Source organism: Lontra canadensis, unplaced genomic scaffold, assembly GCF_010015895.1.
Source record: "Lontra canadensis isolate GAN:19392208 unplaced genomic scaffold, GSC_riverotter_1.0 scaffold23, whole genome shotgun sequence".
In the NCBI taxonomy this organism is placed as follows: Eukaryota; Metazoa; Chordata; class Mammalia; order Carnivora; family Mustelidae; genus Lontra; species Lontra canadensis.
The window spans coordinates 16,068,613-16,094,436 of NW_022631017.1; the positions used below are offsets into that span (position 1 = coordinate 16,068,613).

Sequence of the window (25,824 nt, forward strand, 5' to 3'; positions counted from 1 at the left end):
TTTTAAAAAGACAATCAATTTCTCATTTCAAGAAACATGAAAAAATATTGAATATATCCATCCAGCATTTTCTTTTTTATAAAAAAACATGGTTTTTATTTATTTAAAGTAAATACAGTGAAATTTTACAATCGGAAATCATTGTTGCATCAGCCTCCCCCCCACAAAAAAGGGGTGAAAGGTGAGGATATCTAAAGCCATGGGAAGAAAATGATATTAACAACAAGTTGACCATATCATAATAACATATATTATACAATCAAACAGGAAGTGACTTTTATTTTTGGCTGTACTCTAAAATTCCAGTGGAGAGCTATTCAGTTAGAGCCTTTAAAGAATTTAAATTCACATTTGGGGTTTATCTGCCTAGATAATACATTCAAAAGAGCCAACATCTGAGATCTCCCACATCATAATTTAGAAATTCTACAAAGGGCACTGAATATATACACTGAACAATTAGTCTTGTTGAATATTTAGATTATATATACAACATAATGTTAATTTCAGATTATCTACAGAAAATATGATACAATATAACAATGTGCCAAGGAGAGCTATAGAAATTGGAGATTATAGTGAAGACTAGGGAGATACCCCCTCTGGCCATGTAAATCTCCAAAATTATCACTTCTTATTTCCTTTCATACTCATAGACTTGACCATTCATCCCTGTATCTCTTCATATACATTTTCAGGTTAATTCATAAAGTTATAATTTTCTTCACAAATGTTTTTCTTCGAAACTCTCCTCACAATGTCTGTTTTCTTTCCTCTGTACCTCAGTCTCCTGATTTTAAAAGTGATGATTATGCCTACTACAAAGAGCAGTTATAGGGTTGAATAATATAATACACATTATGTACTTCGGCACACTATTTAACTCGCAAGAGGTACTCAATAGGTATCAACTGCTTTCACCTACCTTAATCCCTATTTCATGCTACCTTACATTTTCTTCTCATTTCTTTGTTCTCATTTTCTTAAGTTCTCTTTTATCCCTTTGCCAAATTTGCATTAAAGGGGCTATGTAAATAATTAGGTATATGTTCATATGTGTATTTGTAAATATCAATATATTTAGAATTATTACACAAATGTATTGGTGTGAATACAGATGCTGATGTTACAGTTTATATATTTAATTCAATAAAGACATATCAAATACTATACCGAAGGTACAAAGGAGTTTGAGACCTAATGGAATAATTTGAACTAGCCACATACAATATAATAAATATCAAAATGGTAGTTTAAAGTGAATATAATGAGCAGAGAAGAGGAATATCTACTTCGGAGTAAGAGGGAAGTGAACATTTTAGGTGCAACTTTACAGTTAAGTTTTACATTATCATATGGGGGAAGAAAAGCTCATCTAGAAGGAACAGGAGGAGCAAAGTTTCAGTGGCATGAATGCACAGGGGGCCTTTGATCAGTGGTGAGTAATAGGACCAGAAGGATAGGCTGGGCCAGACTGGAAGCATATATTTTTCTTTTTAAGGAAATATGATGTATAGTGTCTAACTTGAATAAATATTTAAATGAGGATTTCTTCAGCAAACAGAGAAGTCATATTACCCTTAAAAGGAAGAGGAATAATATCCCTTGATTATTTTCATAAGTCTCTGCTACTTCTCTACTTTACTGACCCTCATGCCTGGAGACTCACTTCTGGCAGATTTCAGTTCTGCACTCTAGTTCATCCTTTACACGGTCACTAAAATAATCTTCCTAAAGTACAGATGAGTCAAGTAAAGCTTCTGCTCAGAAATCTCAGAGGGTTTACTCTATTGCCTGTTAGAATTAAGACAAACTGATTGGCACTGTTTATAAAGTCCTCTCTCCTTCATTCTTTTAGCTATTCTTTCTTTTATTTGTCAAATATTTCTTAACACTGTCATTCTAGTTGCAGAGGATGTGACAGATAAGACATAAAAACTATGGTACAAGAGTTTACTGTCACATGAAGAATTAGACATTAAGTCAGAATATGAGAAAGACATGACAGAGATGCATATTGGCTTTATACACTAAGCTGATGATTTAGCAATATATATTTCCAGCCAACACCTTTCCCCTAAATTCCAGATTCAAATATCCAATGTATTAAAAATACGTTCATTTAAATATATATCAAGTATCTGAAACATAACATAAAAGCAAGCTCTTCACCTCCTCTCTCCAACTTATTTTTTCCCTCATTCTTCTTCATCTCAGTGTATGATAATTTAATCCTTCCAGTGGCTTGGATCAATAACTTGGAGTCTTCTTTGATTCCTTCTTCCTCTCACATGCCATTGTCAATCTGTTACTCAATTCTGTTGGCTCAATCATCAAAATATACCCAGAATCCAAATACTATCTCCCACTGACATCCACATCCAAACCATTACCACTTTTCATGTGGATCTTAATAGCTTCCTACTTCATCTCCCTGCCTTAGCCCTCTTCCTCCCTTCAATCTTTGCTCAACATAGCTGCGACAGCAATCTTTTTGTAAAAATGTAAATCACAGCCTTGTGTGGCTATGTTCAAGACCCTGCAGTGACTTTTAAAAACCCTCTATCATCCTTCCCTCTCTGACTTCAATACCGACAATGCTTCTTACATACTCATGTTCAGCCATACTTGTCTCTTTCCCGGTCAACAGCTGGAATTTCCTCTCCTGAAAACATCTACATATCTTTCTCCCAACTCTGCTAGTCTGAACACGATTTAATAATGTAACCCCCATCCCAAGCTAGAACTCCCTAGCCCTCTTTCCTTCTTGGCATTTCTCATTCACCACCATACTATTTGATCTACTAAAGATTGTCTGTCTTCCCATAAGAAAGCAAAATCTTTTCCCTCTTTTATTTATTGCTGTGTCTAAATGCTTATAAAAATTCTATATGCATTTCATAAATGAATGTGTCTTTGGGTGGGGGAAAGGAGAAGCTGGCAGTCCTGCTAATGTTTATAGTATTCCTGAAAAATAAACAGAAGGCATGGAGAGAAAGATACGATGCCAGAGAAAAAGAAAAGGGAAAAAAATGTAAGGCTTTGGGTATCATGGAAAGAAGTTTAGATTTTATGCAGTGGTCAATGGGGATCTTCCAAGGGGTAGAGGAATGAGTAGGTCACATTTGTACTTCAAAGATCACTTTGAGAGCAGCATAAAGAATACCTTTGAAAAGAAATCAGATTCTAATCAGCGACACCAGGAAAAGAGGCTGTTGTAATACCCTAGGCAAGAAGTAATGGTGGCTTGAACAAAGAAGAGATCAATTAAGTAGATAAATTTGAGATCTATTAAGAACACAGAATTAACATAGTTTGGTAATTGAGAAGAAAATATGGACTTAGATCATTTTTCAGTTTCCAGTTTAGATGGACAGTAGATGACTGTATTGCCCACCAAAACAGATAATGTAGGAAAAGGATATACGTTAATAAGGTATGATGAGGTGAGGGCCCTACTGGACATTTCAAGTTTGAGGGTTTCTGCAGCACATCCAGGTGATGTTTACCTATTAAGCAGTGAAGCTTATAGTAGATCTCTGAATAGAAGATGTGAATTTTGAAGTTATCAATATATGAGGTAGGTAAAATAATACAAACAAATGAGATCCTAGAGGATAGTGGATAGAGAGAGAGGAAGACACTGCCTTAATGAAAAACAACTTTTGATGGGTAGACAGGAAAAAAAGAGGTCAAAAGGAGTTAGCAGGTTACAAGAAAACCCAACTATTTGCACAAAAGATATTGAAAGATATTTATACTGTACAAAGCACAAAGTGAGAAATTTTTAAGATGAGAAACCTTGTGCATATTTTTAATCTAATTAGACAGCTCTATGAAATACTATTTTTTAGATAATTGTTTTTCAAAATTCAAGATGCTCAAAACATACCTGTATATTCCACTGAGGGGAAGTAGCATTCAGAGAGGTTTTCGGAGAGATGAAGCACAAATTTTTCAAGCAATTCCTGTAAAGCTGTAATTAACAAGAGAAAAATTAGGATATTAAAGGTCAAGAATAATACATGATAATGTATCTTTAAAGTCACAGACTAGTAGATAAAAGTCAGCTGAACTTCTTCACAGTTACACTCTTAAGAGGGTCCAATTCAAAACACATACCACTTTAATATTCATAACAATGTTTCTCATGTAAATTAAATTTTAATTGCTTCACTGAGAACCTATTCAATGTAAAACTGGAAAAGAATCATCTGTTATCTTTAGATTCTCAAAGGATTACTTCAGAATTTGCTAAATGATTTTGATACAGAAAGAAAATCATCACTAATTAGGCTATAATATCTTATCATCATTATTCACACATACAGAAAAAAATTTTCTGAACTCCAAGACCACAATCAAGGCATAACAACTCCCGTCCCTTTCAAGACAGGACATACTAATATGTTTTATACACTTTGCAACTTTGTATCTGTTCGAGGCAACTGGATCATAAGTAAACTTGTCAGTAGGTGGGTGGAGGGAAGGATGCAAAGGCAGAACACAGGATTTTTAGGGCAGTGACACTCTTTTCTATGACACAACAATGGTGTATAGATTTTTCCATTATACTTTTGTCAAAACTGATAGAATGTGCAAACACCAAGAGTGAACCCTAAAGTAAACTATGGACTTTGGATGATAATGATGTGTCAATGTAGGTACATTGATTGTAACAAGTGTATCACCTGATGTGAGATGTTTATAGTGAGGTTGTGCATGTGTAAGGCATAGAACATATATGGGAACTCTGTGTACTTTCTGCTCAATTTTGCAGTAAATCTGAAATTGCTCTAAAAAATAGAGTTCATTAATTTTTTTAAAAAGTTGGAAAAGATGCCTTTCTATCAGTGAAACAATAAAGAACTGTATCAAAAAAAAAAAAAAAGTAAGCTTTTCTCTATCTGGTTTAGAAGGGACAAATGATTCTTTCCTGGACTGGACTGATAATGCCATATAGATGATGCCACTATGACTGCATATATTACTCTCAAAATGTACATAATCAGTTGTATATATTTGCATATATTACTCTCAAATGTGTGTGTATGTATATATATATATCAAATATATATAAATATATTTGCATATATTACTCTCAAAATGTATATAATCAGTTGTATTACTCTCAAAATGTATATAATCAATTGAGTTATACTTAATATAGTATCCAGAATTGTTTTTTTGTAAAGAAATGTATCTATGAAGTAAAAAACATATATGCATATACAGTATATATTTTATATATTTTATTGACTGATCTATATTAACTATATATTATATATAATATGTATTATGCACTATATAATATATAATATATATAAATAATATAATTACTATATTATATATTATATTATATTATGTATAATATATAATATATAATAATCAGAATAATATACATATAATCTATATAATATAATCTATAATAACTATATTAACTAAATGGACCCTTTTTTCATATCCAAGTGCATTTTAAGCACATAAGTCATAAAGAAATTAGTGTTGAACACGTAAAAAATGTAAAATCAAACAGGAATAACATGTGCTTTCCAACAATTGTAGCTCTGACAAGCTACATACCACAGTATTTTAATGGCTTAAGATAAAAAAAATTTTTTAATCACTGAACTCTATTCATATTCTGACTTCAAATTAAAATAAGTATTAAAAGGAATAAGAATATAGTAGTTGAGGGTCAGAAAGGGCACCAGTATTGTCAATTATTTAAACTTAGAGTTGTTTACCTCTTCTATCTTCACATGCATAAGGATAAATTCTCTCACTCACAGAAAAATCTTTCAAAGTTTTTAATCCACGAATCTATACATAAATAACCCTTAGGTGAGAGCTTTCTACCTCCATGGGTTTGTTTATAAGTCATTTAATACAGAGAAAAAGAAATGAAACAAGACGAAACCGGAGAGGGAGACAGAACATAAGAGACTTAATTTTAGGAAACAAACTTGAGGGTTGCTGGCAGGGGGGCAGGAATGAGGGGAAAGAATAATGGGACGATGGAAACTGGGGAGGGCATATGTTACGATGAGCACTGGGTATTATATAAGACTCGTGAATTACAGACCTGTACCCTTGAAATAATACAGTATATGTTAAGTGAATTTAAATAAAAAATATATAGTCTTTTGAGATCACAATTTAAGAACATCTCAATGATTTTTAGAAAATCATTCTGAATTAAATATGACTAAAATGTGAGATACACATTAGTAACAAAGGTTATATAAAAAGTTTACTTTAAATGGAAATATCCATGTAACATTATAATTATTCTCATTTTAGCACAACCGTATGGTTGTTACATGCTATGCACTGAAATAAAGTACCTAAGTTAATGGGAAAGGTCACAGCATACTGCTAAGCAATTCTTTGAATCCTATGCCCAGAACTGGGTCTAGCCATCAGACAGATACCTAAACACACTTCAGTGAATTGGGAAAACTATCACATCTGTGGAGCTAAACACAATATGATTTGAAACTTAAGAGTTATCAGACTAATCACAGACTTTGCAAAGCACACTATTTTCTGGCAAGTACTGATCTTGAAATGCCAAATTATGCTATTAGATACATACACTGGAGGCTTTTGGACAAACTACTTCCACACTGTCATAGGCAAAAATTATATCACCAAACTATCCGGAGAAGGTCCTGGATTTCTACTGATTCCAATAGATTCATTCTGCCCTGGAACCCTATGAACAGCACTATGCACTTCCAAATATTTTGAGGAATAGGCTATAATCATAGAATAATAATAAAAACTGATCTATATGTGGTAGTTGAACCTGTGGCTAAAATCTCATTGGCACATCTAACTAATCACACATAAGTGTAGCTGAACTTTCGTAATTCCTGGAATGGCTCTTTATCTCAGTATGACTAACCACTTGTCAATTCACTGAAAATTTCATCATCTATAATTCAAGGAAATTAGTTCATATCATGAAACACTTAACTTTAAACACAAATTATTTTTTAATATTATTGTTCAGAAAGTAAACTATAAAATACTTTTTTCTTAAAAAAATTTTTAAAATATTTTTTGTTAAAATCTTAAGTGGATCTTTTTATTTCAAATGATAGACCTGGAATTTCTAGAAAGGATTTTAGATTATAAGCCACCCTCTTTTAAACATACTTATTCCATGGGGCTATGACACAGACTTTATTATAAAAACAAAATGTGTAAGGTATGTGTGTGTGTGTGTGTGTGTGTGTGTGTGTACGCATATACACTACAAAGGGGCATGGGTTTATCTAATGAGGAAAAACTGAGGACAGATTGTTCAGGGATACTTGGGTATAACTGCTTTCTCCCTTGGCACTGCTATCACAACAAAGCTGGTTCCAAAACTAAGGCAGCACGGTGTTTGTAAACATGCAAAGTTTCTCCTGGATTCATTCCTTTTTAATTCTTTATCTTTGATCATTTTAGCGTATCATCAAATCATAAGATAATTACACTAGAGACCCAATTTTTTCCCAATCAACCCTTCTTGCATGTAACCACCAGAGGTTGTTCCTTGAACACTTGCTTATTCAAGAAGTAAATCATGGCCGTCATCTCCCTACCCCATGAAGTTAACACTATGCTCATAGGTTTCAGGCAGTTTACAATCTTACTGCACCCAACCATATCCACTTTTTATACAAATTATTATGAGCATATTCAGATTATTTTTCTCAATGATCTCAAGTAGTTTACATTCACTTTCCTCTACATTTTTTAAGAAGACTTCTTTTGTATAATTACAGAATCTCATGAAGTTGTGAGGATAGTACAGAGATAGAGAACTTCCTTTATCCCTTCATTTAGGATAGGTCTGCAGTTGACAAATTGTTCATCTGAGAATATCTTGATTTTCTGTTCCTGAAGACTATTTTCAATGCATAGAGAATTCAGGTTAACAGTTCTTTCTTTCAGCGTATGAATGTCATGCCACTTCCTCTGTCCTCCATCTTTTCTGGTGAGAAGTCCATGGCCAGTGATACTGATTCTCCCCTGTAGGTATGTTGTTTCTTCTCTGCTTTCAAGACTTTTTGTCTTTAATTTTTAGAAGTTTGACTATATTTCATCTTGGTGTGGATTTCTTTGGGTTTATCCTGTTTGTGGTTCTTGAATCCATAGATTTAGATTTAGGTTTCTTGATAAATTTGGAAAATTTTAAGCTATGTTTCTTCAAAGACATTTATAGTCCTAATCTCTTTCCAGGTCTCCAACCACACAAATGTTAGACCTTTTGTTATGGTTCCACAGGTCTCTGCAGCTCTATTAATTTTTTGTTTTGTTTTGTTTTTCAGTCTATTTCCTCTCTGCTGATATCTTCAAGTCACCAATTCTTCCCTCTATCCATTTTATTGTTGGACCAATTCATTTAGCTTTTTATTTTGGTGATAGTATTTTCACTTCTAAAATTTCCTTTTGGATTTTATTTCTTTGCTTATTACTTTCTAATTTTAAATTTGTTGCAGGTGTGAGACAAATACATGTGTGGAGGGAAAGGTGGAAGTTTGGGCCTGTTAACACTGAGTGATAATGAAACTCCTTAACTTTCTAAGTCTCCTCTGCTATAATCCTAGCAAGGAGCAGCAAGGGTGTCCCATTCCCATTACTGACAAGTAAGGAGGGAAGTCCAGGCTATGCCCAAGTCTTGCTAGCAGGATTTTCTGTGATGTCTGGCTGGATTAAAGTGGTCACTTCCTACAAAAATGTGTCTTGATAGCTACCCCTTTCCTGGTCCTTTTGCTAGAGAGAGTAGGCATTTATTGTCCCCCACCTTTTTATCCTGCATCTAATGGCATTCTTAATCACTCATTCTAGGATATAGGAGGCAAAAAGAAAATCTAGGGAATTCATCTCTGAGCTGCTCATAGATTATATCACTAGTCTCAGATCATATAATTTCTCCAACAACAAAATATAAACATTTTTATTTCCAACATTTAATTTTATAACAAATAATATAAATATGAAAACTATAAATATGGCTAATGAAATTGACAATTTTAGTTTTCAAAAAAACTACCTTATATTTCCATTAGAACCTTTTTCTTAGATCTTTATTCAAAATAATGCTAATTTATAAATGATAATTTTTAGAAAATGCACATGTAAATACTTGAATATAAAATAATTTATTTCCTAGTTTAGGAAACAAAGCTATTCCCCCCAAATAAAATTTCAGTTTCCTTAAGAGTGACTAAATTTACTTGGCTAGATGTGGCAGTTTCAAAATATGTGTCAATTAAAAAGTTTATAAAGTTTCCAAAAATATAGCAGTATGGTATATTCAAGTGAAAGCTGGTGAAACTGAGCAAATACCTAGTTAAGGCAGCGGTCTTCCAACTGATTTAAAAAAAAAGTTTAGTAATTTCTCAGATTTCAGTATTTTTTGGCAGTTTTTATGCTGCCTAAAATTTTATTGTCATGAAGGGGTGAAAGTCAATGGGCCTCTTTTTCGCCTTCCCTCTGGCCCCCCACTTCCCTGAATCTTAAATTGTAATTTTTGTTTTCTAGGGTCATAAGTTTCTCAGAAGTCAATGGACTTCTGGGATCAGTATTATGTACTCCAGACATGTCAACACTAATGTTTAGGAAATACAGCTTTCATTAATACAATTTTCATAACAAAAACACCCCAAAAATTAAAAAAACATACTTACTACTTCCACTGATTATATCAGGTCTGGCCTTCATCATTTTGCAAAATTGTCTTCGGCAGTTTTCTATCCACTCAGTTTGTTTATCAGACATTTTGAAGCATAACAGAAGTTTGGCAAGATCATTGTCTAATAAGAAACATGGCATGTTATATTATTATAACGAGATGCTAAAAACACTGAAAAATAAGTATTAATGTTAAATGTGTAAATAATTACAAATTCTAGAAATAGTATTTGGCTTTCAAAAGAAAATACATTTTTCTATAATTACGTCTTATGCCATCAATTATACTTATAAAAAGCCTATAAAATGAATTCATTAAAAGCTCACAAAATGGATTGACTTATAACTATAATTCTTTTTTTTTTTAAAGATTTTATTTATTTATTTGACAGAGATCACAAGTAGGCAGAGAAGCACGCAGAGAGAGGAGGAAGCAGGCTCCCTGCTGAGCAGAAAGCCCAATGTGGGGCTTGATCCCAGGACCCTGGCATCATGACCTGAGCTGAAGGCAGAGGCTTTAACCCACTGAACCACCCAGGCACCCCTATAACTATAATTCTTGAATGTTCTTCTTATATGAACATGATTCATTACTGATATCTGAAGTAACAGACATCAAATAACAGATGTGATAGACGTAAGATTTCAATATACAGATTGACATGAATTATACTCTTATGCACATTCAGACACAATTTTATTCACTTCTTTAAACCAAAAAGAAAACATAAGCACAGAAAATTTCTAGTCAATTATTTATTTCCACTTCTTGCATAAAATTATACCAAAAACGAGTGGTGCTGAAAGAGTATGGCTAAAATGTAACTTCTTGGGGCGCCTGGGTGGCTCAGTGAGTTAAAGCCTCTGCCTTCGGCTTGGGTCATGATCCCGGAGTCCTGGGATCAAGCCCCATGTCAGGTTCTCTGCTTGGCACAGAGCCTGCTTCCTCCTCTCTCTCTCTCTGCCTGCCTCTCAGCCTACTTGTGATCTCTGTCTGTCAAATAAATAAATAAAATCTTTAAAAAAATAATAAAATAATAAAATAAATATAACCTCTTTCTAAGCAATTTCATGAATACACAGCAACTTACATCTAATTTTATTTTTCCATTTTAACTTTAATTTAATTCCCATGAGATTTTTCCATCTTCCATTTTAGTATCATTCCCATGAAATTTTATATTAGAAAATATCTATAAATAATATATTAAAAAGGATGCAGGTGTCCTTAAAAAAGGGATATAGAAGCATACAGGTATAGGTAGTCACATAAACTCATACCTTTAAACACTTTCCTTGAAAGAGATTTTAGAATCAAAAAGGAAAAAGAGCCTTTTAAAATAAAGGGTCAGGGACATCTGGGTGGCTCAGTTGGTTAAGCGGCAGCCTTCAGCTCAGGTCATGATCCCAGCATCTTAGGATCAAGTCCCACATCGGGCTCCTTGCTCAGCGGGGAGCCTGCTTCCCCCTCTGCCTCTGCCTGCCACTCTGACTGCCTGTGCTCACTCTCTCTGACAAATAAATAAATAATATTTTAAAAAATTAATTAATTAAAATAAAATAAAGGGTCAAAGTCCTGATGCCCCTGCCCAATGATGTGTCTGGGAACACTAACACTACAGAATATATCTGCCAAAGCTCTCTTTCAGCTGATAAATCCTACCAGGAAGATATGAGTGGTAAATGTAATATTAGGAGAGAGTTTCAATCACACAGTCCTCATGGTGATGATATCTAAAATAATATGTTTAAGTATATAAATCATAATTTATTTAAATATGTCCCTATTTCACACGTAGGTCACAAAAAAAAGGCCACCTCTCATCAAAGCTACATAGTCTTTTATACAAACACGAGTATACAAATAAATATATTCAAACATATGCATACTCACACAAGTATACATATGACCCAGAATGAATTGTGTTATTGAAAGAATCTGTAATTCAGATATTCAGTTCTAATATATTCTCTTTGAATATTAAGACCAAGTGATCCTGTAACATTTCATAAATAGCATCAATCAGAAGCAATAACTAGAGAAAAATTAACGTTATTAAGTCAAAGGAGAAAATTATTCTTTTTAATAAAAACTCTCAAAACCGAGGAGTCAAGATGGTGGAGAAGTAGCAGGCTGAGACTGCTTCAGGTTGCAGGAGATCAGCTAGATAGCTTATCTAAAGATTGCAAACACCTACAAATCCAATGGGAGATCGAAGAGAAGAAGAACAGCAATTCTAGAAACAGAAAATCAACCACTTTCTGAAAGGCAGGACTGGCAGAGAAGTGAATCCAAAGGGACGGGAAGATAGACCACGGGGGGAGGGGCCGGCTCCCAGAAAGCAGCAGAGCAACAAAGCACAAATCAGGACTTTTAAAAAGTCTGTTCCGCTGAGGGACATCTCTCCAGAGGCTTAACCAGGGTGAAGCCCACACGGGGTCAGCGTGGCCTCAGGTCCCACAGGGTCACAGAAGGATCGGGGGTGTCTGAGTGTCGCAGAGCTTACAGGTATTAGAACGGGGAAGCCAGCTGCAAAGACAGAGCCGAGGAGTGAGCTCACAGCTCGGGTTTACCTTGAACCGCAGACTCGGTCAGCTCAGAGCGCGGCCGGAGGCCAGGGTGACGGGAGTAATCGAGTGCTGTTCTCTGAGGGCGCACTGAGGAGTGCGGCCCCGGGCTCTCGGCTCCTCCGGCCAGAGACTGGGAGGCCGCCATCTTCATTCCCGTCCTCCCGAACTCTACTGAAAGCGCTCAGGGAACAAAAGCTCCCGAAAGAAAACCCCAGCGGATTACTCAGCCCGGCCCCTGGTAAGGGCGGTGCAACTCCGCCTGGGGCAAAGACACTTGAGAATCACTACAACAGGCCCCTCCCCCAGAAGATCAACAAGAAACCCAGCCAGGACCAAGTTCACATACCAAGGAGTGCAGTTTCAATACCAAGGAGAGCAGCGGAATTCCACAGGAGGAGAAAGCAAAGCACGGAACTCATGGCTTTCTCCCCATGATTCTTTAGCCTTGCAGTTAATTTTTTTTTTTCTTTTTCAATTTTTTTTCTCTTCTTCTGCCAAACTTTTTTTAACTTTTACCCTTTTCTTTTTTAACGTTTTTAAACTAGTTTATCTAATATATATATATATATTTTTTTCTTTTTTATATTTTTTGTTTTCTTTTTTTTTAATTTTTTTTTCTTTCCGAACCTCTTTTTATCCCCTTTCTCCCCCCTCACGATTTGGGATCTCTTCTGATTTGGTTAAAGCATATTTTCCTGGGGTTATTGCCACCCTTTTAGTATTTTACTTGCTCCTTCATATACTCTTATCTGGACAAAATGACAAGGAGGAAAAATTCACCACAAAAAAAAAGAACAAGAGGCAGTACCAAAGGCTAGGGACCTAATCAATACAGACAGTGGTAATATGTCAGATCTAGAGTTCAGAATGACGATTCTCAAGGTTCTAGCCGGGCTTGAAAAAGGCATGGAAGATATTAGAGAAACCCTCTCAGGAGATATAAAAGCCCTTTATGGAGAAATAAAAGAACTAAAATCTAACCAAGTTGAAATCAAAAAAGATATTAATGAGGTGCAATCAAAAATGGAGGCTCTCACTGCTAGGATAAATGAGGCAGAAGAAAGAATTAGCAATATAGAAGACCAAATGACAGAGAATAAAGAAGCTAAGCAAAAGAGGGACAAACAGCTACTGCACCACGAGGAGAGAATTCGAGAGATAAGTGACACCATAAGACGAAACAACATTAGAATAATTGAGATTCCAGAAGAAGAAAGAGAGAAGGGAGCAGAAGGTATATTGGAGAGAATTTTGGGAGAGAATTTCCCCAATATGGCAAAGGGAAGAAGCAACAAAGTCCAGGAGGTTCAGAGAACCCCCCCTCAAAATCAATAAGAATAGGTCCACACCCTGTCACCTAATAGTAAAATTTACAAGTCTTAGTGACAAAGAGAAAATCCTGAAAGCAGCCCAGGAAAAGAAGTCTGTAACATACAATGGTAAAAATATTAGATTGGCAACAGACTTATCCACAGAGACCTGGCAGGCCAGAAAGAGCTGGCATGATATATTCAGGGCAATAAATGAGAAAAACATGCAGCCAAGAATACTGTATCCAGCTAGGCTATCATTGAGAATAGAAGGAGAGATTAAAAGCTTCCAGGACAAACAAAAACTGAAAGAATTTGCAAACACCAAACCAGCTCTACAGGAAATATTGAAAGGGGTCCTCTAAACAAAGAGAGAGCCTAAAAGTAGTAGATCAGAAAGGAAGAGAGACAATATACAGTAATAGTCACCTTACAGGCAATACAATGGCACTAAATTCATATCTCTCAATAGTTACCCTAAATGTTAATGGGCTAAATGCCCCAATCAAAAGACACAGGGTATCAGAATGGATAAAAAAACAAAATCCATATATATGTTGCCTACAAGAAACTCATTTTAAACCCGAAGACACCTACAGATTTAAAGGGAGGGAGTGGAAAATAATTTACCATGTTAATGGACATCAGAAGAAAGCAGGAGTGGCAATCCTTATACCAGATCAATTAGATTTTAAGCCAAAGACTATAATAAGAGACGAGGAAGGACACTATATCATACTCAAAGGATCTGTCCAACAAAAAGACCTAACAATTTTAAATATCTATGCCCCTAATGTGGGAGCAGCCAACTATATAAACCAATTAACAAAATCAAAGAAACACATCAACAATAATACAATAATCGTAGGGGACTTTAACACTCCTCTCACTGAAATGGACAGATCATCCAAGCAAAAGATCAACAAGGAAATAAAGACCTTAAGTGACACACTGGACCAGATGGACATGACAGGTATATTCAGAACATTTCATCCCAAAGCAACAGAATACACATTCTTCTCTAGTGCACATGGAACATTCTCCAGAATAGATCACATCCTTGGTCCTAAATCAGGTCTCAACCGGTATCAAAAGATTGGGATCATTCCCTGCATATTTTCAGACCACAATGCTCTAAAGCTAGAACTCAATCACAAGAGGAAATTTGGAAAGAACCCAAATACATGGAGACTAAACAGCATCCTTCTAAAGAATGAATGGGTCAACCAGGAAATTAAAGAAGAATTGAAAAAATTCATGGAAACAAATGATAATGAAAACACAACGGTTCAAAATCTGTGGGACACAACAAAGGCAGTCCTGAGAGGAAAATATATAGCGGTACAAGCCTTTCTCAAGAAACAAGAAAAGTCGCAGGTATACAACCTAACCCTACACCTAAAAGAGCTGGAGAAAGAACAAGAAAGAAACCCTAAACCCAGCAGGAGAAGAGAAATCATAAAGATCAGAGCAGAAATCAATGAAATAAAACCAAAAAAACAATAGAACAAATCAACGAAACTAGGAGCTGGGTCTTTGAAAGAATTAATAAGATTGATAAACCCCTGGCCAGACTTATCAAAAAGAAAAGAGAAAGGACCCAAATAAATAAAATCATGGATGAAAGAGGAGAGATCACAACTAACACCAAAGAAATACAGACAATTATAAGAACATATTAAAGGCAACTCTATGCCAACAAATTTGACAATCTAGAAGAAATGGATGCATTCCTAGAGACGTATAAACTACCACAACTGAACCAGGAAGAAACAGAAAGCCTGAACAGACCCATAACCACTAAGGAGATTGAAACAGTCATTAAAAATCTCCAAACAAACAAAAGCCCAGGGCCAGACGGCTTCCCGGGGGAATTCTACCAAACATTTAAAGAAGAACTAATTCCTATTCTCCTGAAACTGTTCCAAAAAATAGAAATGGAAGGAAAACTTCCAAACTCCTTTTATGAGGCCAGCATCACCTTGACCCCAAAACCAGACAAGGATCCCATCAAAAAAGAGAACTACAGACCAATATCCTTGATGAACACAGATCCAAAAATTCTCACCAAAATACTAGCCAATAGGATTCAACAGTACATTTAAAGGATTATTCACCACGACCAAGTGGGATTTATTCCAGGGCTGCAAGGTTGGTTCAACATCCGCAAATCAATCAATGTGATATAACACATTAATAAAAGAAAGAACAAGAAGCATATGATACTATCCATAGATGCTGAAAAAGTATTTGACAAAGTACAGCATCCCTTCCTGATCAAAACTCTTCAAAGTGTAGGGATAGAGGGTACATACCTCAATATTATCAAAGCCATCTATGAAAAACCCACCGCAAATATCATTCTCAATGGAGAAAAACTGAAAGCTTTTCCACTAAGGTCAGGAATACGGCAGGGATGTCCATTATCACCACTGCTATTCAACATAGTACTAGAAGTTCTAGCCTCAGCAATCAGACAACAAAAGGAAATTAAAGGCATCCAAATCGGCAAAGAAGAAGTCAAACTCTCACTCTTTGCAGATGATATGGTACTGTATGTGAAAACCCAAAAGACTACACTCCAAAACTGCTAGAACTTGTACAGGAATTCAGTAAAGTGTCAGGATATAAAATCAATGCACAGAAATCAGTTGCATTTCTCTACACCAACAACAAGACAGAAGAAAGAGAAATTAAGGAGTCAATCCCATTTACAATTGCACCCAAAACTATAAGATACCTAGGAATAAACCTAACCAAAGAGGCTAAGAATCTATACTCAGAAAACTATAAAGTACTCATGAAAGAAATTGAGGAAGACACAAAGAAATGGAAAAACGTTCCATGCTCCTGGATTGGAAGAATAAATATTGTGAAAATGTCTATGCTACCTAAAGGAATCTACACATTTAATGCAATTCCTATCAAAGCACCATCCATTTTTTTCAAAGAAATGGAACAAATAATCCTAAAATTTATATGGAACCAGAAAAGACCTCGAATAGCCATAGGAATATTGAAAAACAAAGCCAAAGTTGGTGGCATCACAATTCCAGACTTCAAGCTCTATTACGAAGCTGTCATCATCAAGACAGTATGGTACTGGCACAAAAACAGACACATAGATCAATGGAACAGAATAGAGAGCCCAGAAATAGACCCTCAACTCTATGGTCAACTAATCTTTGACAAAGCAGGAAAGAATGTCCAATGGAAAAAAGACAGCCTCTTCAATAAATGGTGTTGGGAAAATTGGACAGACACATGCAGAAAAATGAAATTGGACCATTTCCTTACACCACACACGAAAATAGACTCAAAATGGATGAAGGACCTCAATGTGAGAAAGGAATCCATCAAAATCCTTGAGGAGAACACAGGCAGCAACCTCTTTGACCTCAGCTGCAGCAACATCTTCCTAGGAACATCGCCAAAGGCAAGGGAAGCAAGGGCAAAAATGAACTATTGGGATTTTATCAAGATCAAAAGCTTTTGTACAGCAAAGGAAACAGTTAACAAAACCAAAAGACAACTGACAGAATGGGAGAAGATATTTGCAAACGACATATCAGATAAAGGGCTAGTGTCCAGAATCTATAAAGAACTTAGCAAACTCAACACCCAAAGAACAAATAATCCCATCAAGAAATGGGCAGAAGACATGAACAGACATTTCTGCAAAGAAGACATCCAGATGGCCAACAGACACATGAAAAAGTGCTCCATATCACTCGGCATCAGGGAAATACAAATCAAAACCACAATGAGATATCACCTCACACCAGTCAGAATGGCTAAAATTAACAAGTCAGGAAATGACAGATGCTGGCGAGGATGTGGAGAAAGGGGAACCCTCCTACACTGTTGGTGGGAATGCAAGCTGGTGCAACCACTCTGGAAAACAGCATGGAGGTTCCTCAAAATGTTGAAAATAGAACTACCCTATGACCCGGCAATTGCACTACTGGGTATTTACCCTAAAGATACAAACGTAGTGATCCGAAGGGGCACGTGCACCCGAATGTTTATAGCAGCAATGTCTACAATAGCCAAACTATGGAAAGAACCCAGATGTCCATCAACAGATGAATGGATCAAGAAGATGTGGTATATATACACAATGGAGCCATAAAAAGAAATGAAATCTTGCCATTTGCGACAACGCGGATGGAACTAGAGGGTATCATGCTTAGCGAAATAAGTCAATCGGAGAAAGACAACTATCATATGATCTCCCTGATATGAGAGAGAGGAGATGCAACATGGGGGGTTAAGGGGGTAGGAGAAGAGTAAATGAAACAAGATGGTATTGGGAGGGAGACAAACCATAAATGACTCTTAATCTCACCAAACAAACTGAGGGTTGATGGGGGGAGGGGGTTTGGGAGAGGGGGGTGGGTTATGGACATTGGGAAGGGTATGTGCTATAGTGAGTGCTGTGAAGTGTGTAAACCTGGCGATTCACAGACCTGTACCCCTGGGGATAAAAATATATTATATGTTTATAAAAAATTAAAAAAAAGAAAACTCTCAAAACCTTTAACCTAAACCCAAGAAATACCAAAGCTGATAATTTTGTTGAAAATTATGTTATTAATAACAAAATTATAATGTTAAATGCACCTTAATATGAATTAGGTAAAAGACTTAATTCAACAGCATTAAAGTAATTTTTTATAGTTTCTATTTAGAATATCTACATTACTTATTTTCTAAGAACGAACTACCTAAAGCCTAATAAGAATCACTAGTGGCATATGATTGCAAAGACAAATGCGTTTTTCATCTGCTTCCTCCTCTATATCTTTTCTATCCATGTATAACATTTTATAACTACTACTACCTCCTTCAAGTAGAAGATGCCCATGTAGTTCTTTCATAAATTACCTGCTATTGAAGAAATCCTGTATTATCCATTCCCTCTTCCCTCCTGCCCTACCCCCTCCTCTTGCCCTCCTATTCCTTCCACATTTGCTATTCTGTTTTGCTTTTTCATCATCTCATCCTAAGAAAAAGAGCACAAGGCTCCACAATTGTAAACAGTACTAAAGCAGCAGATGTGGTATGCATGTGAATCTACCAGCTGGTGGAGGGGCTCAAGGGTCCAATTCACCTCAAAATTAGAAATTAGGCTGAGCCAGAGACAGAGTGACTACAAAGACTGCTAGAGACAACTTGGTAGCCTTTATATATAATCTGGTTACATTTCCCCAGTCAATGAGAGTGTGAGCTTTTCAATTTGCATGCCTCACACTTAAAAATATTTAGTGATCTAATACTAATTTTAAAGTATGTATATCTGGGATATTTAGGTTTGAGGGGAACAATGATTTCTTTATCTCCCCCTCCAAATCTGGGACCAAGTAGTAGACAGGAGAAGATGAATGGCGTCCAAGAAATCTGTTAATACTGAAACAGCTAAAGTAGATACCATTACTTGGATCCGCTGCCACATAGACTTCCAAATGTCTCCCCTAAACAGAACTAACCTATTTAATCACAGACAATGATAGACAACTAAAGGTCTCTGCATAACCTAAAGATAGGCTAACTTGAAAGTACAGCCTACACAAGTAGGTTAATCCAAGATTTTCCAACCTTCTCCCAAGCTACCCCACCAAACATTCTGCCTACCTTTGTGCAGAATAAGTGGGCAAGTTCAGAGAGAGGCCAATGGTGTTGGACCAGCAAAGGCCCTTGGACACAGAGAATGAGGCAAGAGGAAATGGAATCACAGGAATGGTACTATAGGAACACAGTAAAGTAGTAACTGTGTGAGTAAAGCAAATATGAATCTGATGTTTTCCCAAAATTTCTATGTTTATAATAACACAAAAGAATTAAAACCCAGAGTTTTGCTTCTGGCCACAATGCAGGTACTAGGAAGTCTTGCTGTCCTGCTGTAAATAACCTGAAAACTGAGTAAAATATAACAAACAACTGTTTCCAAATATTAGGCATCAGGCAGTACACAGAACTATTTTTCCTGAGAAAAGGAAAACTAATGTGGTGAACTTTACAACTGGCCTTTTTCTTGAAGGCAATTTCAAGATCACTATGCAGGAAGGAGGATGATGCTACGGAGGTCTTGCAGAGTTGAAGAGACAGAAGTCAAATTTCAGAGATGAAGGAGGCTAAAATTTGGGGATCGTAATACTGAAAAGGAAGAGCAGAGCAAAGAACTACAAAAATCTATGTAAGTCCTTGTCAAGCTGATTGCAAAATAATCAGCTAAGCAAATAAAGAATGAAAATCCACAAGGTTGGGCAAAAAAAAAGTTTGGAGCTTGTAAAATGAACAATTCCCAGAATACACTTAGTGCTAGCTGATGTCCAAGTTCCAGAGTGAAGAGTCCTTTAACTACCAGGTAGTCCATAAAGGTATCAGAAAAGTAACACCTTAGTAATAGAGTTAAATTAACAATAGAGGCAACTCTACACCACCATAACCAAAAAATGAAAGCCCTGAAGGATCAAGCTGATCCATGAATAACTTGACAGCACTCCAAAAACATGTCCATTACTAAAGAAAAACAAAATCCCCCACTCAACAATGTAAAACGAATGACATCTGATATTCAATAAAGAAATCACTAACATGAGAAAGGGGAAAAACGTGGCTCACAACCAGTAGATAAATCAGCTAATAGATCCAGAAAGGACTAGAGTGATATGATTAGCAAATATGTTAAAGCAGCTTTTTTTTAAGTCTTTAAGTATTAAAAAAATATATGAACAGAACCAAACGTTTTGGTACAATTTAACCAAATTGCACTTTATTGATACTGGAACCCCATTTGGTAAAAAGAGATAGCAAATGGTACAGGAGCCAACTTGGATGCATCTCAAAACCATTATGCTGAGAGAAAGAAACCAGGCACAAAGTTTCCTATATGATTCTATTTGTATGAACTGCAAGTATAGGAAAAACTAATCTTTGGTAGCTGTTCTCAAGGGGACTATGTTTTGCTCTCCCGGAGTTAGTTCGGCAGTCTTTACAGACATTTCTGATTGTCATACCTAGGAGTGGGGAGTACAGAGAGAGTTCTACTAGTATCTAGTGGGTGGAGACCAGGGATGCAACTAAAAATCCTACAAGGCACAGAACAACACCCTCTGGCAATAAGCAATTACCTAGCCCAAAATATTAATAGTGCTGAAGTTGAGAAATCCTAATCTATAGCAGTGGGGGAAAAAAAAAATCAGTAATGGCCTGAGGCTGGGAATAGAAAACAGATGACTGCAAGGGAAAAGGGAACTTTTGTAGAATCATGAATGTGTTATATATTTGATTGTGGTGGTGCTGATGAGTACACAGACATGTCAACATTCAAACTATTCTTAAAATAGATGTATTCTGTTGATATAAAAATTGATTACATATACACATATGTATATGTAAATGTAGGGTATAATTGAAAGTGACAGTGACTAAAAGCTTCAAAGCATATTACTGTCACTAAAATAAGAACAATTATAGTTCCTAATTTGGTATAAAGTCTGTATAAGAACTCAATAAACTTTAATTAAAAGTATGGACATGTATAAAATGATTCACTTTAAGAACCCTAGTCACAATTTTATAGTAAAGTGTTTTAAAGTATAAATTTTTAAAATCCTCATTGTTTTATCTTCTTATGAGGTTCTAGCTCCTTTCTGGGTTCAATCCGGTCTCCTGTAATGAAATGAATATTCACTTCTTAGGGTTAAATGAGAAAACAGTTGATCTATTTCACCAGGAAGAATCCAGGTTTATATTCTACACACTGAACACAATTTCTTTCTTAACTTACATTTTTTATATCAGCTGTTTTTATGTAATTATTACCCTCAGTATTACTTTTAGAGAAAGTACCATATCATAATTTAGGTTCAGTGTATTAATTATACATCTAGTTATGATATTACCATGGTCAAGTACTGTTTGTTTTCCCAAAAGTGGTTTGGTGTGTCTAGTGAGTATATGCACTTCTTCTCTTTGCTCTTTCAGACCACTATGATTTACAAACAATGCAAAGTTGGAAGAGAAAGTAAAAAAATCTATCTTAAACTCATTCCTTAAAACCATTAAGAAAAATGAGAAAAGAAGGGGGAAGAGAACATCAAGTTTCATGTTCACCAATCATAGCTAACAATATTTCATATTTAAACTCTCAAATTCTTTGTTTTGGTGAGCACTATAATCTTTTTCATACTTGAGGATACTGTACAATTTTTTCTCAAAAGATCATTACAAAGAAATGTTATATTGATTATAAGATTATTATGGACAATATAAAAGGAATCTCAGTTTCAAAGGGAGTAAAATAGAAGCTCAATATAAATGCAGAGAAAAACTGCTATTTACACCAAAAACTTTTAGTACTTCTTTCCTAAATGCAATTGTGAATGTCCACTTTACACAGAATATCACAACAAATTCTACAAAAGAAACAAAATAAATGGAAGATTTCATTAACTAGAAACGGATCCCCAGGCTTAATTCAGATAGTCACCTGTGTCTTATCCTGAACCTAATTTGTGTAATATTTGCTTTCCATTTGTATTTCTGCTTATCTTCTTCCATGTAGTTTAACATAGTCATTTCAGTTTACTTTTATTATAATATACAAGGGAAGACTTTGGAGTGGTCTCTGAGAAGCAACTGAAAAGATGCCCAAATTCTCTATATGTTAGTTCTCTGTCCATCTCTAAATTTGGAAGTTTCTAAATTCATTACACATTTTTAATTTATTTGAACTACGGGGGCTCTTAATACATGGCTTCTGTATTTTACACATGTTATTCCTCACTGAAAGTTATATCACTTTTTCTTTTTTAAAATATGTAATAATCATTCACTATAAAAGAAATGAGTCACATTTTCAAGAAATGAGGAATTCACTTTCCCCTATCACCTGCACTTAAACTAGCAGGTGATCTGTTTCCCTGGTTGCCATAGATATATATGTTGCAAACATGAAGTAATAAGTACATGAAAAAAAGTTTTATTATTCAAAAGTAAATACTTATTCTGATTTGTAAGCTAATTATCTCAACAGATGCAGCTCAAGATTTACTACACTGAAAAGAAACCATAATCTCATACTCCAGTCCTCTCAGACAGAATGATGTCAAATAAAAGTCATTTACCTTTATCTGCAGAAAATAAATCTTAATTAAAAGGTTAGAAACAATAAGAAAAAAGATTAAGAAGATGTCTGACTTGACATAAAGGCCTAAATAAGCAGTTGATAAAAGACAGAATCCATCACTAAAAATATTTATAGACTGACTATAGGTGCAAGACATAATTCAAAAAGCTTTTTAAAATCAGAACAAAAAATATCCATCATTATGTTACATTATATTTTATGTAATGCCATACTATTTTCATAGTACTCTTACAGTTTTCCCTATGCATTCAGTCCTCCGTTGACTGGAGAACAAACGGTAATCCTAAATCTTACATAATTTATCAGACTAGCAATGAAATAATCCACTCAACTTGTTAACTGGATAACTTTCACTCTTTTATTAAAATGTAGTTGCTATTATGGTTCATCTATTCTCCCTTTTTTCCTCTTAAAAAGTTTACTTCTACATAGGTAGGATTCCAATTTTGATCTATACTATTAGGATTACATAATGGATTGTTATCCCATTTGTAAATTTAAAAAGACAGGAAAATAATTCATCCAGGACATGGGCATGGACTTAATTTCTTAAAAGACAGAAATTATCAAAGTGTCAGCAAGAAGTAGTATCACTGAATAAAGGATTGAACCCAGTAAGGACACAAACATTTATTAAACAAAATCAATATAGATTCATGAGAACATGTCTTGTTAAAACAAGAACATTGTCTCAATGACAAAATTACAGAATTTGTAGTTGAAAAAGCTAAATTTCAATATATTTTCATGCAAATTATTTAAAATACCAGCATGTTTTGAGAGCTAGGATAAAATATGTTGGTACAGTAAGAATGTAAGTACAAAACCCATAAACTTAAATGCTCATTCACTGCACGATGCCTAACTCCAGAGACAGAGAACATGGTACTCTTGTTCTTCAGTTCCATCTCTAATTTAGAAAGTTTCTCTATTAATACTTGTTTCTTTCTACTGAACAAAATACAATGCAATGATTATCTTATAAATAGTAGTCTGAAACTACAAAATGTTCAAAGTGAATTTATATATAATACCTATCAAAAAGCCTTTTCTAGCCCCAAACATATTATTAAACATTGCCAATAGTTTGCATTTTTGTTTTTGCTTTTATGAAGAACCAAATCTATGCAAATGATATAGATTTAATATAGTAACTTAAACTCAAGTTTCTCACCTGAGAAGAGAATATGGTCCTCATGGACATTTGATCAGTACTTGGAGCCTAATGATTCAACATATATTTTATACCAAATTCATCCAGAGCTGAAAATGTACAAACTGAAAATTAAGTTTTAGCTAGAATTAACTTCAGTTTTGTATAATATCCTCCTTCCTTTTCCTATTAATTTGAAGGAAGAAAAACTACTTCATGCTGTAGGGGAAAGATAGTATAGTGAGATAGTTATATCTCATAGATAATGAACTTTAAAATGATCTGTTTTCTCCTATAGGAATAATATCATCTAAAAATATCCAACTAAAAATATCTGAACAATCAGACTATAAAGATTTAACATTATGTGGTGCATTCCATCAAAGGGAATGATTATCACCTTGGAACTTACTCCTTTATATAGTATTTGAAAAAGAATGTTTTGCCAGGCAGAAATTCAATTTCCTATCAGATAAGTAAAAATGCAGAGAGGAAGCAGTAAAGTTAAGATATTGAAGCTAAAAAGATTAAATTTGCAGTAATCACAGAATAAAGGCCGTACTTTTTTCGGTTATTTTTTTCAATTGTGGAAAAAAATGAGATGTAATGCTGACAATGTGTACCTTTTATGTGCTATAAAAACATAAAGTACCACTTTGTAAATGATAAAATAACTATAAAAAGGTGTCTACTTCATGAATGATATATACAGAAGTCTAGCTCATGGGGCTTTCTAACTACAAAGCTATTGATATTCTAGAAAAATGAGTGAAACCAAAGATTATTTTAGGTTTGAGTCAAAACTTCTAAATTTACATAGTAGCCTGAAAGGAATTCCCAATGTCCACTCACAAAGATTTGGAAAATAGAGTTTGATGATGGGAAAAATAGAGAAGAAATTCAACAGACATCTATTGTGTCTACTACCTACAGCAGACAGCATTTTTGTCACACTGCAGGGCAACAGAGAGTGAACAAAAACATAAAGTCATAGTAAGGAACAGTGCTATTAGAGGAACCCATAGGAAGCAAGACAGATAGAAGTAAGGGAAGAGGTATATTTTAGATAAGGTGGAGATAACACGTCTCTGAAGAAGTAACATTCAGACTCAGCATAAAAGCTTAAGAAGGAATTACCTGTGTAAAGAGGAGGGGTAGTACTCCAGGAAAAGGGAACATCAAGAGCAAAGGCCCAGAAGCATAAACTTAATATATTCTGAGATATGAAAGAAGTTCCCCAATCATATATCCCATAAGGAATTTATATTCAGAATATATAAAAAACTCTTACAACTCAATAATAAAAAGACAAAGCCTTAAAAAATGGGCAAAGGATGTGAATAGGTATTTTTCCAAGGAAGATATATAACATGAAGAGAGACTCAACATTATTAGTCATCAGGGGAATGCAAATCAAAACTACAATGAAATAGTGCTTCATACCTACTAGGATGGCAAGATCACAACAGATGATGATGAGGAGGAGGAGAAATAAGAATCTCATAAAACTGTTGGTGAAAAGGTAAAATGGCACAGCTGCTTTAGAAAACTGAGCAAGTTCCTCAAACTATTAAACACAGAATTACCATATAACTCAGCAATTCTATTTCTAGGTATATATTCTAGAGGAAATAAAAACATGTTCATGCAGAAATTTGTACACGAATGTTTATAGCAGCATTATTAAAAGTCAAAAGGTGGAAACAACCCAAGTGTCCATCAGCAGATACAAATATATAAACAAACAAATTATGGTATATGCACATAATGGAATATTATTTAATCATAAAAAGGAATGAAGTATTTATCCATACTACAACACAAATGAACCTTAGAGATGAACCTTGAAAACTTATGCTAAGAAAAAAGTCAGTCATGAAATACCACATACTACACTATTTCATTCATATGAAAAGTCCAAACTAGAGAAATCTCTAGAGATA

General features: G+C 34.9%; 1 protein-coding gene across 4 annotated transcripts in view; it reads right to left on the minus strand.

Annotated features, from left to right (window-relative positions):
* The window catches only part of TBC1D32 (TBC1 domain family member 32), a 231,951-nt gene that overhangs the window by 43,476 nt on the left and 162,651 nt on the right, over nt 1-25,824 (minus strand). For 3 of the 4 annotated variants that reach the window (XM_032862420.1, XM_032862421.1, XM_032862423.1), the window contains 2 exons: nt 9,690-9,815; nt 3,893-3,976 (listed from right to left, as the gene is read on the minus strand). In XM_032862420.1, the coding sequence (XP_032718311.1) occupies nt 3,893-3,976; nt 9,690-9,815 (210 nt within the window). Of the gene's footprint in view, nt 1-2,973; nt 3,167-3,892; nt 3,977-9,689; nt 9,816-25,824 lie in introns of those variants that run through there. The other variant, XM_032862422.1, reaches the window with a different exon arrangement.